Consider the following 17,190-nt stretch of genomic DNA (forward strand, 5'->3'; position numbering starts at 1 on the left):
GTGATGTGAGAAATACGGGTAAAATAGACAGGTATGTATAGTTACAACGCAGTAGTAATTAATATAGTCAACAGAGCTTTTTTGCAGTGGCACGGGCAGTGTTCATCAGTGATGCAGCAGAGGGGAAGAAGCTGTTCTTGTGGCGAGAGGTTTTAGTCCTGAGTGACCGCAGCCTCCTGCCTGAGGGAAGCGGTTCAAAAAGTTTGTGTCCAGGGTGAGAGGGGTCGGCCAAGATCTTGATTGCACGCCTTAAAAGCCTAGAGGTGTACAGAACCTGGAGGGATGGCAGGTTACATCCAATCACCTTCTCAGCAGAGCGGATGATGCGCTGCAGCCTGCTCTTGTCCTGAGCAGTGACTGCAGGGTACCAGACGGTGATGGAGGAGGAGAGGATGGACTCTATGATGGCCATGTAGAAGTGCACCATCATTGTCTTAGGCAGGTTGAACTTCTTTAGTTGCCTCAGGAAGTACATCCTCTGCTGTGCCTTCTTGTTTATGGAGGTGATGTTCATCTCCCACTTCAGGTCCTGGGAGATGATGGATCCCAGAAAGCGGAAAGACTCCACGGTGAGCACTGTGGAGTCAGAGAGCTTGATTCGAGCGGGGGGGCGGGGGCTGTGTTCCTCCTGAAGTCCACCACCATCTCCACTGTCTTCTGGGCGTTGAGCTGTAGGTTGTTCCGGCTGCACCAGGTCACCAGGTTGTCCACCTCCAGTCTGTAAGCAGACTCAGACCCATCAGACCCATCAGAGATGAGTCCGATGAGGGTGGTGTCATCTGCAAACTTCAGGACTTTGGCAGACTGGTGCCTGGAGGTGCAGCTGTTGGTGTACAGGGAGAACAGTAGTGGAGAAAGTAATGCCACCATTAGCTAACCTGGACATTCGCTAGCCGGCATCTGTTCACTCGGCTTAAAGTTATACGCTTTCCATGTTTTATGTGGAAACGTGTTCTTGCTTGTAAAAAATACTTTAGAAGCTTAACTTTCTGTGACAATAAAAATACAGTGAAGTAACAATATGATTGACATAGTTTTCTCACCTATGGCTCACTTTTTTAAAATATTTTTTTAAACAAATTAGAACAAGCTAAAAGAGGTTGTGTTACGGGCGCTGCCGTATTCGGGGCTCTTCCTCCTCTGGGTGCTTGTGTGTGGGGGTGTGGCGTGCTTGTGTGTACGTGTGTCCTGTCTTATTCTCAGGCTGCTGCTGATCCGCCTCACCTCACCAGCCGTAAACGACGCAAAACATCGCCATCTTGGTTACAGACTTGCTTACTACTTCACTTGTTGCCCTCCGTTTGTATTTCGCACACACTGCCCAGCACGGAAGTGACGTCAAGTGAAAACAACCTATTAACATCTGGCCTTTTTTTTATGTTACCTCCCTTACCCACATAACGAGCCAGGGTCGTAACAGGTTGTCTTATTTTTTGCACTTTTGTTTGATTTCTATGATTTTATGTCTACTTTTAAATCATCTTTATAATTAATTATCAGAATGTATGTCTTTGCCATTGTGAAGCACCTTGAATTATGTTTAGTTTATGTGTTGGGAGCGACAGTTCACACACTCTTGTTTCAGGTTATTGAGGAGATTAGCTAAATCTGTCCCAGCTTGTAGTAAAGGAGAAGTGGGCAGCAGTTTATGAAAACATCACACAGAAAAAATACAATATTTCTATGGGACGCAAAGATGATGTCGAGGGAAAAAAAGCTGCAGGAGCATCACAAGAGCTTCCAAAAAGGGAAAGTCAGTGGTTTGTTCTTGTCGGTGCGACACGGCTGGAGGTGATCTGTGACGTCAGGGGTCACTGATGATGTCACAGCTGGGCCGACGCCTGATTCAGTCATTTTGAACACATCATTGATGGATGACTTTCTTTTGAAACTGCTGAGAAAACCTGTGAGTAGTTCTTAGAATTAGCTTCTGTTAATGTTAGATTTGGCTAAGCTAAGCATGCTAACATGAGCTAGCAACCTCACTGTAGTTGTCTTATTTTATTCTCTACATCTTGAACTCCCCAATAGTGTGTTTTTGATGTGAAAATGTACTTTTCTATGGGTTGTTGTGGCCGAGTGATGAAGGTGATGGACCAGAAATCCATTGGGGTCTCCCTGCACAGGTTGGAATCTTGCCGACAACGTGGGAATCTTTTGGAATGCATCAAACACCAACTGAACTTTCAGCAGTGACTCACAAAGGACGTCTGGTTGTATTTAACTGAAGATTCAAAGTTTAGAGTCATGATTAACCTCAAATGTCATCAAACTGTGGAAAGAAGTCTCAGTTTAGACATTTCATTCCAAAAGGCTCCAACGTTGTTGGCAGGATTCGAACCTGCGCGGGGAAACCCCAATGGATTTCTAATCCATCGCCTTAACCGCTCGGCCACGACAACTTCTGACCTTTGGCTCAATCGTATTTTTAACAAGGAAAAACACATTTCCACATAAAACATGTAAAACGTGTCACTTGAAGCCGAGTGAATGGTTCCAGCTAGCTAATGTCCAGGTTAGACTCTACTTAACTAGTCTCCAAGTTGAGAAAAGTTGTGAGCAGTTCTTAGAATCATCTTCTGTTAAATTACCTGTTGTTGTGTCAGCGTCAGTTTGCTCGTTGAAAATATGAGTCAGACTTCAGACATTTCCAGTTATGTGACAGCAACAGCGTCAAAATGCATAAATGCCGTCATTATAATACTTTACATGTCTGTCCTACGTCCTTGAATGCATCACCACACAGCAGTTTCCGTAGTGTAGTGGTTATCACATTCGCCTAACACGCGAAAGGTCCCCGGTTCGAGACCGGGCGGAAACATGGTGTTGGTTTATTATTTCCTGTTCTGAAAAATGGATGTGGTTTAGCATCGAAGCAGACGTGCCAAGCAAGAAGCAATAAGTACCTCATATGAAGTGAACAGTGTAGAACACACAGATACTGGTTCTGAATAGAAAATAATGAATCACAGCAATAAAATTAATCAATAAAACCTTCTTTATTACTTTTTTCGTGTTATGAAAGCCTGGTTATATATATATATATATATATATACACACACATCTGTACTGACTGCCATGAAGAAAGTTAAGCAGAGTATGAGACTGAGGTTCAGAAATGTGGATAAATATAGATTCTAACTAATATGAAGCTCCTGTCAGTGCATGTATTTGTTTGTCAAAATGATTGAGCAAACAGGCATTTAGGAAAGCCAACGAGACCATATGTACTTAAAATATTTCAATTAAACCTGCTTGTCAATCAATCAATCAATCAATTAATCAATCAGTCAATCAATCAAGCAGTCAAGCAAGCAATCAATCAAACTTTATTTGTATAACACTTTTCATCCAATAAAATTGCACCACAAAGTGCTTTACAACATTAAAATCATTGAATTAAAAACAAGAAAGCCTTTCCCTCCCACACTGGGAATGTACACTGCTCAAAAAAATGAAGGGAACACTCATTTTGACTTGTTTGAAGGACATTACATCAAAGTTGGATCAGCCTGTAGTGTATTTTTCCACTTTAATTTTGAGTATAACTCCAAATCCAGACCTCCATACATTTGATTTTCATTGATAATTTTTGTGTGATTTTGTTGTCAGCACATTCAACTATGGAAAGAACAAAATATTTAATAAAAATATTTCATTCATTCAGATCTACAACGTGTTACTTTAGTGTTCCCTTCATTTTTTGAGCAGTGTACATTCCCAGTGTGGGAGGGAAAGGCTTTCTTGTTTTTAATTCAATGATTTTAATGTTGTAAAGCACTTTGTGGTGCAATTTTATTGGATGAAAAGTGTTATACAAATAAAGTTTGATTGATTGCTTGCTTGACTGCTTGATTGATTGACTGATTGATTAATTGATTGATTGATTGATTGACAAGCAGGTTTAATTGAAATATTTTAAGTACATATGGTCTCGTTGGCTTTCCTAAATGCCTGTTTGCTCAATCATTTTGACAAACAAATACATGCACTGACAGGAGCTTCATATTAGTTAGAATCTATATTTATCCACATTTCTGAACCTCAGTCTCATACTCTGCTTAACTTTCTTCATGGCAGTCAGTACAGATGTGTGTGTATATATATATATATATATATATAACCAGGCTTTCATAACACGAAAAAAGTAATAAAGAAGGTTTTATTGATTAATTTTATTGCTGTGATTCATTATTTTCTATTCAGAACCAGTATCTGTGTGTTCTACACTGTTCACTTCATATGAGGTACTTATTGCTTCTTGCTTGGCACGTCTGCTTCGATGCTAAACCACATCCATTTTTCAGAACAGGAAATAATAAACCAACACCATGTTTCCGCCCGGTCTCGAACCGGGGACCTTTCGCGTGTTAGGCGAATGTGATAACCACTACACTACGGAAACTGCTGTGTGGTGATGCATTCAAGGACGTAGGACAGACATGTAAAGTATTATAATGACGGCATTTATGCATTTTGACGCTGTTGCTGTCACATAACTGGAAATGTCTGAAGTCTGACTCATATTTTCAACGAGCAAACTGACGCTGACACAACAACAGGTAATTTAACAGAAGATGATTCTAAGAACTGCTCACAACTTTTCTCAACTTGGAGACTAGTTAAGTAGAGTCTAACCTGGACATTAGCTAGCTGGAACCATTCACTCGGCTTCAAGTGACACGTTTTACATGTTTTATGTGGAAATGTGTTTTTCCTTGTTAAAAATACGATTGAGCCAAAGGTCAGAAGTTGTCGTGGCCGAGCGGTTAAGGCGATGGATTAGAAATCCATTGGGGTTTCCCCGCGCAGGTTCGAATCCTGCCAACAACGTTGGAGCCTTTTGGAATGAAATGTCTAAACTGAGACTTCTTTCCACAGTTTGATGACATTTGAGGTTAATCATGACTCTAAACTTTGAATCTTCAGTTAAATACAACCAGACGTCCTTTGTGAGTCACTGCTGAAAGTTCAGTTGGTGTTTGATGCATTCCAAAAGATTCCCACGTTGTCGGCAAGATTCCAACCTGTGCAGGGAGACCCCAATGGATTTCTGGTCCATCACCTTCATCACTCGGCCACAACAACCCATAGAAAAGTACATTTTCACATCAAAAACACACTATTGGGGAGTTCAAGATGTAGAGAATAAAATAAGACAACTACAGTGAGGTTGCTAGCTCATGTTAGCATGCTTAGCTTAGCCAAATCTAACATTAACAGAAGCTAATTCTAAGAACTACTCACAGGTTTTCTCAGCAGTTTCAAAAGAAAGTCATCCATCAATGATGTGTTCAAAATGACTGAATCAGGCGTCGGCCCAGCTGTGACATCATCAGTGACCCCTGACGTCACAGATCACCTCCAGCCGTGTCGCACCGACAAGAACAAACCACTGACTTTCCCTTTTTGGAAGCTCTTGTGATGCTCCTGCAGCTTTTTTTTTTCCTCGACATCATCTTTGCGTCCCATAGAAATGGTGGCATTATTCTGGTTGTAAGAGCAGTTTACAGCTTTAAATACCAAGAAGCATCGACAGAATGAATGGAATGTTCTATGTATGTAATTAAATGTACATTTGGTTGACTTGCCTAATAAATACAACGATAATAATAATATAAATTACTCCCCATCAGAGAACCAAACCTCAGTCTTCCACATGGCAGGCAGAGATACGTGATAACCGCTACACTACTGAAACGGCTGTCTGGTGATGCATTCAAGAACGCAGGACAGACGTGTAAAGTATTATAATGACGGCATTTATGCATTTTGACTCTCATGCTGTCACTGGTTGAGTCTGTGGAGCTTCCTTATGTCTGTTTTATGTCTTTTTTATGTCTGTTTATGTCTTATGTCTCGCCTAACATGCTTTTACGTGTTAGGCGAACGTGATAACCACTACACTACGGACACAGCTGTCTGGTGATGCGTTCACGGTCGTAGGACAGATGTATGAAGTATCTTCGTCCAATCCAAGTCGTCTTCATCGTGTAATCGAGTACTTATATGTGTTGTGTGTGTCAGTTTTTAGATACAGAAGTAACTTAGGTGTGGCTTCCTGTTTCTATGTCCGTCTAAACTTTAAAATGTTATCATTCAGTTTGTCCAATTTATATTTAAGATGACTAAATTTAAATTATTAAATTATTTAACCACTGATATAAGGCAAATTTATTTAGTTTATCTTCATGATTAATAAAGGATTCTCATAGTTTTATCTTTAACTGTTGTTTAGAATATTGTTCCAATTGGTTTCTTTAAGTTTATCTTTATCTTTCCGTTAATATTTTATTTTCATTGTTCTTTAGTTTCCTTTTTCTAAGGTATTTCACAATTTGGTACTATTAAATGATTGTGTTTGCTTTGATCCTTTCGACCTTTCATAGTTGCCTCATGCGTACATGACTGCTTCTAAGTGCACTTTGTCATTTTTCTCTGAAATGATGCGACTCCATTCATCCATGAAACGGAGCCGTTATTGTGGTGTAACCTGTCTATTCTTGTCTTCGATACCAGACAGCAAGCGTCGGGTACATTTCCCTTAAAACGTCTGACACCCGAGTAGGTGTTGAAAGCATCTCTCTTAAACTGGCCTCTAAGTTTAGGGTCAGAGTACACAGATGTCAATGCTTAGATAATACATCATGAGCACACTGGTAATATACTTGACTGCATGGCTTACAAAAACTGCAGTTGCAATAGCACACTAATATAAAACTGATTATATGATAAAACAAGTTGTGGTTAAATGAGATTAACTGTAGATTAGATAGAAGATATTCCCAACAATATACATATCTACCTAGTCTTTTATAACATGGCAAAAGTGGACATATTTTTGCTAAATTTATATTACAGATTAAATTTTTTTAAAGTTTTATTTCTTAAGTTTATTGCTATGATTCATTATTTTCCATTTACAATCAGTATCTGTGTGTTCTACACTATTCACTTCATACCAGGTACTTTTTCCTTCTTGCTTGGCACGTCTGCTTCGATGCTAAACCGCATCCATTTTTCAGAACAGGAAATAATAAACCAACACCATGTTTCCGCCCGGTCTCGCACCGACAACCCTTGGGTACGGATGTAATATATTTTTGGCCACTATGGAGATTTGGGGGGCGCTGTTTCACCCTCTTTGGTAGAGTGCCGATATAATGAGAGTGGCGACAACTGGGGATTTGACGCCATTTTGTTTCCATTCACTCAATATGGGACGCGCAGCGCGAGGTGCACATTCACGAAAACTAAGACATGTTTTGGACAAAATAATTTACTGGCTTGTTTTGTCTGGATGTCCAAGTTTGGATTATGGCCGTCTTTAGTGGAATATTTTCATCTGTGACTAGTTTTGAGCCTTCAAAGGTGAGTTGTGCTGTTTACGTTATTTGTTTGTTGGACAAATGTGTTCATATTACCCGCTGTGGTAAACACATCTGAAAGTGGTTTATACCGGCGGATTCATGGGAATCTAAGCTTTCCATGGGTGTATAATGTCTGTGTTTCCCCTAGGATTGGTGCCTGGGGGGGGGGGGTTGTTTTCGCGTCGGTCGTTGTCGCCGTCGTACAAAAACTCGAAATAAGGAATTTGAGTCATAATATGTTTTAATTACCTCCCTACATTTATGTAATGTATGTATTTTTATTAATTACTTGCTTATGCCTAGAGCTAACAATACGATATCAGGCCGATTTTGGCTAGGTTTTTTGTCGGAGCTTGTCTGCTCTTGTCTCACCCAACACTAAACTAAAATTGGCCTGATATCGCATAGTGTGCTCTAAGCATTAATTACTTACCAATATCAGTTTTGTACAGCCAGGGGGAATATTTCCCCTCTGACAACCAAGCTGGGTCAAAGCCAGGCGTAAACTAACCGTGACGTCACCCGTTGGTTTCAACGCCGAGTTAAAATGAAGCCCGGATTTTGCTACTTCCTGGTCACCGTTTTAGATTTTTTGGAGCCAGTGACGTAAAAAGCGTCATCAAACAGGCTGGACCGGAGAGAAACTCGGGGCAGGATTGGCTGAGGACTCTCTTATCCCGCCCACATTTTACCGCAGAGGCTTCTGTTGCTGTCTATCAAGTATAGCCACGCCCCCTGGCTCCGCCAACTTTAACGATTTATTTAAAATTCAGTATTGATTTATTTTGAGATCGGCCACCTGATCTCTCATTTTGACCATGAGAACTAACGGGAAAAAAATCCTGAGCTGTAGAACATCAGTCTATCAAATTTTATTTTTTCCAAGAATGAATTGGGGTCTATGGAGAAAAAGCTTTTTGGAGCCAACCCTAGCTGACGGCGTGATATTGCAAGTTTTAGACACTTCCGGGTGGACTTCAATTCTGGAGCCAGATGCTACGTCCACTATATATACAGTCTATGGTCAAAGCCCGACATGCGGTGGTGAGATGATGACTTTTGCTGCGAGGCAGGTGGGGGGGCTTGCCGTGCAGAACTTTGGCTGCTGTCACTTGGCCCGGGAGAGGCAGAGCTGCTCTGGGTGCTACTGCTTGAAGAGCCAGAGGGGCGGCTGGTGTTGCCATTATCACCCTGTGACTGTGAACGTTTAAAAAACGCTGAGATTTTGCTTTGTTTTTCATGTGCCATTTTCTGACAGTCGCTGGCGGGAGTCTGCTCACATGTGCGCTCACGCTTGTGTGTGTGTACACGTGTGTGCGCACGCCGATATTAAAATATATAATTTTCACCATTTTGTACCACTTATTGAGCGTGTGAATCATTTTTAGCCCATTTTTACGTTACGGTGTTGAAAGGCTTCATCTAATTATTTTATTACAATAATAATAATAATAATAATAATATTTTATTTATTTTAGGCCCAATATTACGACAGACGTCGTCTCAAAGGACCAATTTTGCATCATAAGAAGTCATGCTGTTAAAAAGAGCGTCTTCATTTTTTTTAAAAATCTCTATGAAGTTTCATCGCGGGTCCCACTTCCCTTCATTCTTTTTTCATTTTTAACACTCCTACACGATTGAGAACAACAACACATGGCCCCGCTATACGGTCGTAATTACCTCATGGCGCGCGTCACTGTCATCAGAGGTGGTTTTTCCTTCTGCTTCTTTATTTTATGGCTGAAATAACTCTATATTTTGGCCGTAGTTTGTTGCAGAAAGTAAAACACGAGACGTGCCACTGCAAACTAGTGTTTGTGTGTGTGGTGACTGTGGGGTGGGGGGGCAGTGTGACTGTTTACAAGATGGAGGGAGGGGGGAGTAGACACAGTGGAGTGCTGCAGCGAGTGCTGTAAGGACAGCATGTGGAGCGGCCTTTATGCAGGAAAACTAAAGTTTGCGTGTAAAAAAGTAACAATTATTTTAATTTAACTTGACCTTCTGGGGGGGTGGGGGGTGCCGTTGGGGGGGCGGGGCGCCCCCCTAATATAATCGTAGGGGAAACACTGAATGTTTCTATCATCGAGTTTGCAGCTTCGGTCAATTTAGTAAAATACGTTTTCCCGTCCGCCTGTACGGTGCTGCAGCTGTAAGCATATGGCTAACAGCATCCTCATGCTAACGGCGGCTAACAGCCCAGAAATAGGTGAACAACACGGAGCCTGTTCGGGTCATATGAGGCTGATAAGTGACTGCAGGTTGGACGGAAAACAGAAAATAGGAAACAGAAAACTGTCAGCTGTTTGTTGAATTGGAAATCATGCGAATGAACAGGGAGGCTGTTGTGCATGAAAATGGTCAAAGTCAAAATAACCACAACTGCCTAAAATCACATCAAACTTTTCTATCTGTCATTCACCCATACATCATAACATGAAAGTACATACATGGGACTAACCTGGCACAGAAATCACGATGAAGTCGGTTTCCGTCCCACTCTCTGGACTTTATTTTCCCACAGGTTCATTCTTTCACTATTACTGGGAAATCTAAACATGTGTAATCCCTTCTCCGATCGATTTGTGCACCCAAAGGCACAACAGCCCGTCATTTTTCAGGTATTTATGAAGCCAAAAACGACCTAGAATTACTCTCTGCGTTGTAAACAACGTTAACAGGCATAACCGGCGTTCATGAATTGGAAACAAAATGGCTCCTATAGATCACGTGACCAAAATTTTTTGGACCCGTCATATCGCCACTCTCATTATACAGGCACTCTACTCTTTGGTAGCGCTGACAAGCCCCCGCTTCTTACTGTATGATTGCCAGTCTGCAGCATGTAATCATGTAATCTGTTGATTTTAACTCTGAGTATGACTGGAATTGATTTCGGCGATCTTCATGACTTTAAGTTACTGCAACTGTGTCGGGTTTTTGTGTGTATTTTGTAAGATTTGTAACAGTTTTAAAAAAAGAGAAATGTGGCTTTTACTAGGGGGATATTGTACTCAATGACATTTGCCATCTTAAAAATGTGAAAAAATAATAGCTTAACTAAGCAATGTTTTCCATTAACTAGTGTTACCAAATTACCAAATGAGTTAAGCGTTAATATTATTCAATTCAATTCAAATTTATTTATTTCGTCAAGGATGTGTAGCACAGAAATACACATTTTATGATCATCAGATGACCAGTCATACACACATGTTGTGTGATACACACCCCTGCTCGAAAAGGAGCAGGCTGAAGAAAATCTTATATTTCCTGCCGCTTATCAACTGAAGTTAGCTTTGCTGGATGACTCACACGACTAAGTAAACATATTGAAACAATCCACACAAAATACATTCAAAGATAATAAAAAAGAAGAAGAAAACACAAACAAAATTACCCTTCCACAACCTTTCATGAAATACAAAACAAACACAACACATACAACTGTGCAGCTTACAAAACTGTACGGGACATCTTTTCTTTTCTAAATCATAGGTACCTGAGTAAATAGTCCAAATTTAGGCACAAAATAAAAATCAAAACAGATCAAACATGACACCTATGCTCTTGCATCTAATCTCATTGTTCTGTCTTTAAAGACTTTCTTTAGATAAAATATATTTGTACAATCCTTGAATTCATCATAAAGAGAGTTCCAGAGTTTAACACTCACTACTGACACACACATCCGTTTTAATGTGGTCCGTGCTGCATATGGCTGTTTAAAGTGACCTTTCCTTCTATGCTCAATCTCCTCTGAAGTGCAGAAAAATAAGTTTTGTATTGCTATTGGTAAAACTTTGTTTTTGACTTTGAACATAACTAATAATGTATGTAACTGAAGTAATTCCTGCCACTTCAATAATCTATCGAACAATAGCATATTTGTGTGCTCCTGATAATCTGCTCTATAAATAATCCTGATTGCTCTCTTCTGTAGGAGGTACAGTGGTTTTGTGTTTTATAAGTGTTTCCCCAAACTTCCACACAATAACTAATATAGGGCAATATAAGTGCACAATACAGTGTCCTCATTGGGCTAAAATCTAATATGTGCTTTACCTTCTTTAAAATAAAAATACTTTTTGACATTTTTTCCTTACATGTGCAATGTGGGCTTTCCAAGTTAGACCATCATCCAATATTACTCCCAAAAGCGGAGTTCATTGACCCTTTCTATTTTAATTCCATCTATGGACAGTACAAGATTTTCTTCCTTTTTTTTTCCTATTTGTAAAAACCATAAATTTTGTCTTGTTTACATTTAATGATCATTTATTGTCTTCAAACCATATCTTGATTTTAACCAATTCCTGTTCAACAGTGTTTGTAAAAGCTTTTATATCATATCCAGAAATATATAAATAGATTTATATTTGAGAGACTCAATGCTGAAACAATACTTGATATGAAACAACACAGGTTGATACTCAATATCTGATTAATCTGAAGAAATGTTCTCAATTTGTGTGTCATTTACAGTAAATTAAACACATTGAGTGTAAAAAATACATTTACAGTTTTACTGAGGCAGTATCTATCAGGGCATTATTTTTGTATGTACATATGCAATATTAGGTCTTCAAATGGAATATTTTAAATAATGTGATTAAATTTACTGTAACAGGACAAACCTCTACCCTGTGGTATTTTTTTGGGCCAGATAATAATATTATTATTATTATATTTACCATATAATACTTAATTTTGAATTAAATGTATTTAAGTCTTTAAATTAAACTATTTAACCTCCTAAGACCCCAGCTTTGGTTTGGTTTGCATTTTAGTTTTTTTCTACTTACTTGGGATAATGAGTAACCAATAAATATAATAACTGGATAATATCTAATATCTGATTATTATGTTTATTACATTACATATATCTAAATAAATAAATTAATTAATTAATATATGTATGTATGTATGTATATATATATATACATATACATATATATATATATGTATATATATATATATATATATACATATATATATATATATATATATATATATATATATATATATATATATTACTAGATTTACATTGTTTTTATTATTATTATTATTTGTAGTAGTAGTAGTAGTAGAAGCAGTAATATTAGTATTATTATTAATATTAACAATATGCCCTTTTGGGGGGAAAAAATCAAGAGACAAAAAAAATGTCCACATATGTGGACGGCAGGTCTTAAGAGGTTAAAACACAGAAAAGTTTAAATATTGTCAGTACTGTAGGGAAACTTTTATAAAGAAAGCCTTACCATTACCAGCCAAGTTTTCGTTTTACACAGAATAAAAGCATAACCATGCTTTTACCTAACCACAATATTTTTTGTACTCTTTCCACCCCTGGTATTATTGATTTTGGGACAGCAAAAATATTTTCCTGTTTCTAAAAGTGTAAACAAACTTTGCAATCCACACATGTTCATTTTGATATGCTCTTACAGAATAAATGTCATATTTGTACTGTGTTTTAGCTGTATGTTATGCTTAATTAACCTGTATTTTGTTCTTTAAACCTTATTCATATCATGATTATTGAATTATACGGTAACAGAATTACTTGACAGTAGTTATAACATAATTTAAGCACAATATATACCTTCATATGCCTTATTTATTTTGAGGTGCAAATATTTTTGCATGACTTCGTGCAGTTACAGATTAATAGTGCTTAAACGGTTTTACTCAAATCAATTCAGCATTTGTACGCACAGTAATTACTGTAAATGTTGAACACAAACGTTGATCATGATGTGATTTGAACTGGTTTCGATCCCACGCCTGTCAGACAGCATCCGACTCTCTAAATTCTCTGCTACGGGTATCTGCAGCTGGCCCCGGTCTGTCAGGCAAACGTGATAACTGCTGCACGACGGAAACGGCTGTCTGGTGATGCGTTCATGGACGTAGGACAGACATGTATAATGACGGCATTTATGCATTTTGACGCTGTTGTTGGCTCATAACTGGAAATGTCAGAAGTCTGACTCATATTTTCAATGAGCAAACTGACGCTAACACACCAACAGGTAATTTAACAGAAGATGATTCTAAGAACTGCTCACAACTTTTCTCAGCTTGGACACTAAATACAGTCAGTTCCTACTTTTTGATGCAGGAGGCGGTATCTGAATTTGAACGGTAGTGTAAATTTATCCACTTAGAATGAATAAAGCTGAAGCTCTGAGTGAGTTCTGCCCTTCGTCCTCGTCTCTGAACAGTTCCAACCTGTGGATTTTTCATTCGGCTTGTCTGCATCACGTGAAAGCAGAAAAAAAAGTTCTGGTCGCAGCTATGGGGAATATTTTATTACATTTAATCAACATTCTATCACATTTAATCTACAATTAATCTCATTAATCATAACTCATGTAATCATCATTTAATCACATTTAACCACAACTTTCCTGTCATAATCAAATTATATTACTGTGCTGTTTCTTATAATGAACTTATGCTACTCCTGCCAGCATATGTATTAGTAGTGTGCTCATAACATGTGACCTAAGCATTGACCTCTCACTCATAAAAACTGAAGAGACAGATTAAAAGCTTAAAACAAATGGTTCTTCAGAGTGGTACCTCAGTAGCAATTCACAAATCCGTTTCAACACAGCTCAAACCGATGGAAGAGGAAGCAGCAAGACGTTTTTAACTGTAGCTGAATGGGACGACAGGGATCTGCAACTCAACCGCCGTCACCGTTTCCATTCTGCAGGTGTCATAAACTACATAATAATAATAAACTTTATTTCTATTGCACCTTTCTAAACTGCCGTTAAAACACACAAAACATCAGATAAACCAAAAAAAGACATAAAACATCAGTAAAAATGAGTACAAGTTTAAAAACGCTTTCAAAAAAATCTGAGAAAATGATTTACCTGCTCATCTAGTTTCAAGTTTTCATGGAAAACATGAAATCGTCTGGGTGACCCCAAACTTTGAACAGTAGTGTATAGGGACCTATGACTTAGAATGACTTCAGCTAATAACTGTGAGGGGATATCCTCAGCAAAGGGAGACAATCACTTCTCCGTCACACTGGATAGTTCCTGTTTGTCCTGATTTGGGAGGACAGCACTACTCTCTATCTTATCTGGCTCGGCGTTGCAACTCTGTCCAAGGCCACGTTTCTTTTCTGCACTTTCACACAGATCTTCACCCTCTCACAGAGCAGGTGAAACAATCCTTAATACGTTTCCATCAAAACACAAAACAATCACTGTTGTGTGACCAGCAAAATGTGTCTGACTGTGAAGTGGGGAACATCTCCATTGTATTGAAGAGCTTGAGCTGCTTTTTTCCAGTTGAAACACATTTTGTCCCCAGATGTCAGATGATCTGTTGTGGGCGTGTTCACTTCAAGTTTCACTTCCGTTTTGGGGGGACGGCTCATGTTCAATTCTGAACTGTGCTGTTGAAGATAAGACACTCCTCCCCACAGCAGCATATTGTCGGTACATGTTGCTCACAGCAGAGACTTTATATTTGTCTTTTTGATCAACATCCTCATCTGAACAATGCAGACACGGGAGAACAGGAGAGGATATGAAGAACATTTTGTCAGCGGTCGACACATAAACCTGAATGATTTGAAGCAGGAAGCTCAACATTTGGAAAACCAGTACCTCTACAAAGAAAACATCCCAAACTCACCAAAGCCGGAGTTCCATGTGACTCGTCTGAAACACGACACAGATCAAGACGGGTTGAGTGGCATCAGGACGGACGAAGGCTTCAGGGTTCCATACGAAGCCTCAGATGATCCACATGCAGGCGTCCTGTTGTGGTGGAGTCTGGCTGTGGGCCATGAGGAGGTGAAGTCTGCTGAGAAGAGGCTCCTGCAGCAGAAATTCTCCAACCTCACAGACGATGAGGTCGCCATGCATCCCAGCTTCCTCTATAAGTTTACCAGCTCTCCAGCCTTCTCAGAGAAGTCCAGACTGGGGTCATACCGCTTCACCTTCAACCTGGAGGACGTACTGGAGGCCTACAGCCAGCAGGTAGGAACTCTGGAGAATCACTTCTAATACACAGTGGTGAACAAGTTCATGTATCACAGCAGTCTTTGCTTTCCAATGACTCCTTTAATTGAATTTTCTGTGATGGAATCACTGAAACATGCGGGTCTTTGTCACAAAAAAACAAACAACTATGCATTTTGGTTATTTTATAGATTTATTAAAGATCTTCTAGAAATTTAACAAAATATTCTGGGTTGAAAACATACATAAAGTTGATGTATAATTTAATTTTAATAATTGTTATACAAATTTACTACTTTATTAATTATGTTTGCAGGTATGTATGAAACCAAGATCAAGATTCTCGCTCAAGAAAGCCCCAAAACAGCCCATGCGTAGGTTTAAAGAGTAGAAGATAGAAACAAGTCAAGTCACAGTGGACTGCACTGTCACCGTCACTACACCCTTCCACACCATTCTACCATCCCACCATCAACCCTTGCATACCATAATCCATGAAATAATCTACCATATTCTCATAGCAACAGCCAAATCTAGTTCAGCATCCACCCTCTCTCATTATCAGGGCTTAAAGTGAGAAAAAATCCTGAGCCTGAACTTCTAAGTTCCAATTTATAGTGTCAATAAACGTATTCAAATGTGTTTTAAAACTCACTAAAACACAATATATATGAGATTCTATTAATTCAGAGCAAATATGAGGTCATCTGGTGGAAATAATGGCCATTATGATCCCACTATTTTATTGTTGCTCAAATGTAAAACCTTACTGCCAAAATTCAAGGCATTTTAGAAAGTGCCCCAAGTCTGATTTTTTTTTTGTGTTGATGTTTCAATACCACATCACTATAATTGCAAAGATTTATTTTAGTGTAAAGGGGAAAAAATCATGAAAATCAAGTACATGTATTATTAAAAACTTTTAATATTTTTATCTCTTCAGTAGATTTAACAAGAACTCAAAACAACACCAACCACAACAAAACTGCTACAAAACTGACTCAATTTAAATGTTTCTATTTTTTATCTATATTTTGGGAAGAAAAACGGTGAAAAGCAGGCTAAGAACATTCTTATTTAACTATCTATCCATTATTGATTTCACACAACCCATACGTTCGTTCTGTTCTTACTAATAATATTTGCTTAAGATTGGATAAGAATGCATAAGGTCACAAAATCTGCTGAGAGCTATTTAATTCATTATTACAAACATCCTATATGTCCTCAAATAAAAAAGGTTCATATCACCTAAGCTACATTCAGTTTGTGCATATTTAACCCGTTAAACTTCAGTGTCCTGCCGGCGGTACACCTACTAATTTGCATAGGAATTTCAAGAATGTCCGAAGGCTGCAAACGCGATTATACAAACACTATACGCCGATGGAAAGCTTAGATTCTCATGAATCCGCCGGTATAAACCACTTTCAGATGTGATTACCACAGCGGGTGAGAAAAACACATTTGTCCGACAAAAAACGAATATTCATCCATCCGTTCTCTGTACACGGCTTCAACGTACACAGCGCGACTCACATTTCCGGGTTCATTATTACACATAGATGAAAATATTCCACAAAAAACGGCCATAATCCAACCTTTTACATCCAGACGACACAAGCCAGTAAACTATTTTGTCCAAAACATGTCCTGAAGTCGGTATAAAATCCACGAATTGGTCGTTTTCAAGGAAATGCACCTCGCGTCCAATATTCCCTGTATTTTTTCATCATATTTTTGATTTACAAATAGAATATTAGCGTTTTTTTTGTTGTACTGACTTTAGGGTGATTTACAGGAAAAAAATTACACCGGACATG

General features: G+C 38.7%; 1 protein-coding gene and 4 non-coding genes across 5 annotated transcripts in view; 3 read left to right on the forward strand and 2 right to left on the reverse strand.

Annotated features, from left to right (window-relative positions):
• Positions 1 to 2,320: 2,320 nt before the first annotated feature.
• trnas-aga (transfer RNA serine (anticodon AGA)) lies at positions 2,321 to 2,402 on the reverse strand. The gene has a single exon. It is a non-coding gene; the product is annotated as a tRNA-Ser (tRNA).
• Positions 2,403 to 2,748: 346 nt separating this feature from the next.
• On the forward strand, positions 2,749 to 2,821 carry trnav-aac (transfer RNA valine (anticodon AAC)). Its single transcript has one exon. It is a non-coding gene; the product is annotated as a tRNA-Val (tRNA).
• A 1,511-nt stretch (positions 2,822 to 4,332) lies between these two features.
• trnav-aac (transfer RNA valine (anticodon AAC)) lies at positions 4,333 to 4,405 on the reverse strand. The gene has a single exon. It is a non-coding gene; the product is annotated as a tRNA-Val (tRNA).
• A 346-nt stretch (positions 4,406 to 4,751) lies between these two features.
• Positions 4,752 to 4,833, forward strand: trnas-aga (transfer RNA serine (anticodon AGA)). Its single transcript has one exon. It is a non-coding gene; the product is annotated as a tRNA-Ser (tRNA).
• A 9,994-nt stretch (positions 4,834 to 14,827) lies between these two features.
• Positions 14,828 to 17,190, forward strand: part of LOC110972118 (GTPase IMAP family member 8-like) — a 323,852-nt gene continuing 321,489 nt past the window's right edge. The window contains exon 1 of the mRNA XM_051937134.1: positions 14,828 to 15,385. Within this exon, the coding sequence (XP_051793094.1) occupies positions 14,903 to 15,385 (483 nt within the window). The 5' untranslated portion in view covers positions 14,828 to 14,902. The remainder of the gene's footprint in view (positions 15,386 to 17,190) is intronic.

Source organism: Acanthochromis polyacanthus, chromosome 17 (genome assembly GCF_021347895.1).
Source record: "Acanthochromis polyacanthus isolate Apoly-LR-REF ecotype Palm Island chromosome 17, KAUST_Apoly_ChrSc, whole genome shotgun sequence".
Classification (NCBI taxonomy): Eukaryota; Metazoa; Chordata; class Actinopteri; family Pomacentridae; genus Acanthochromis; species Acanthochromis polyacanthus.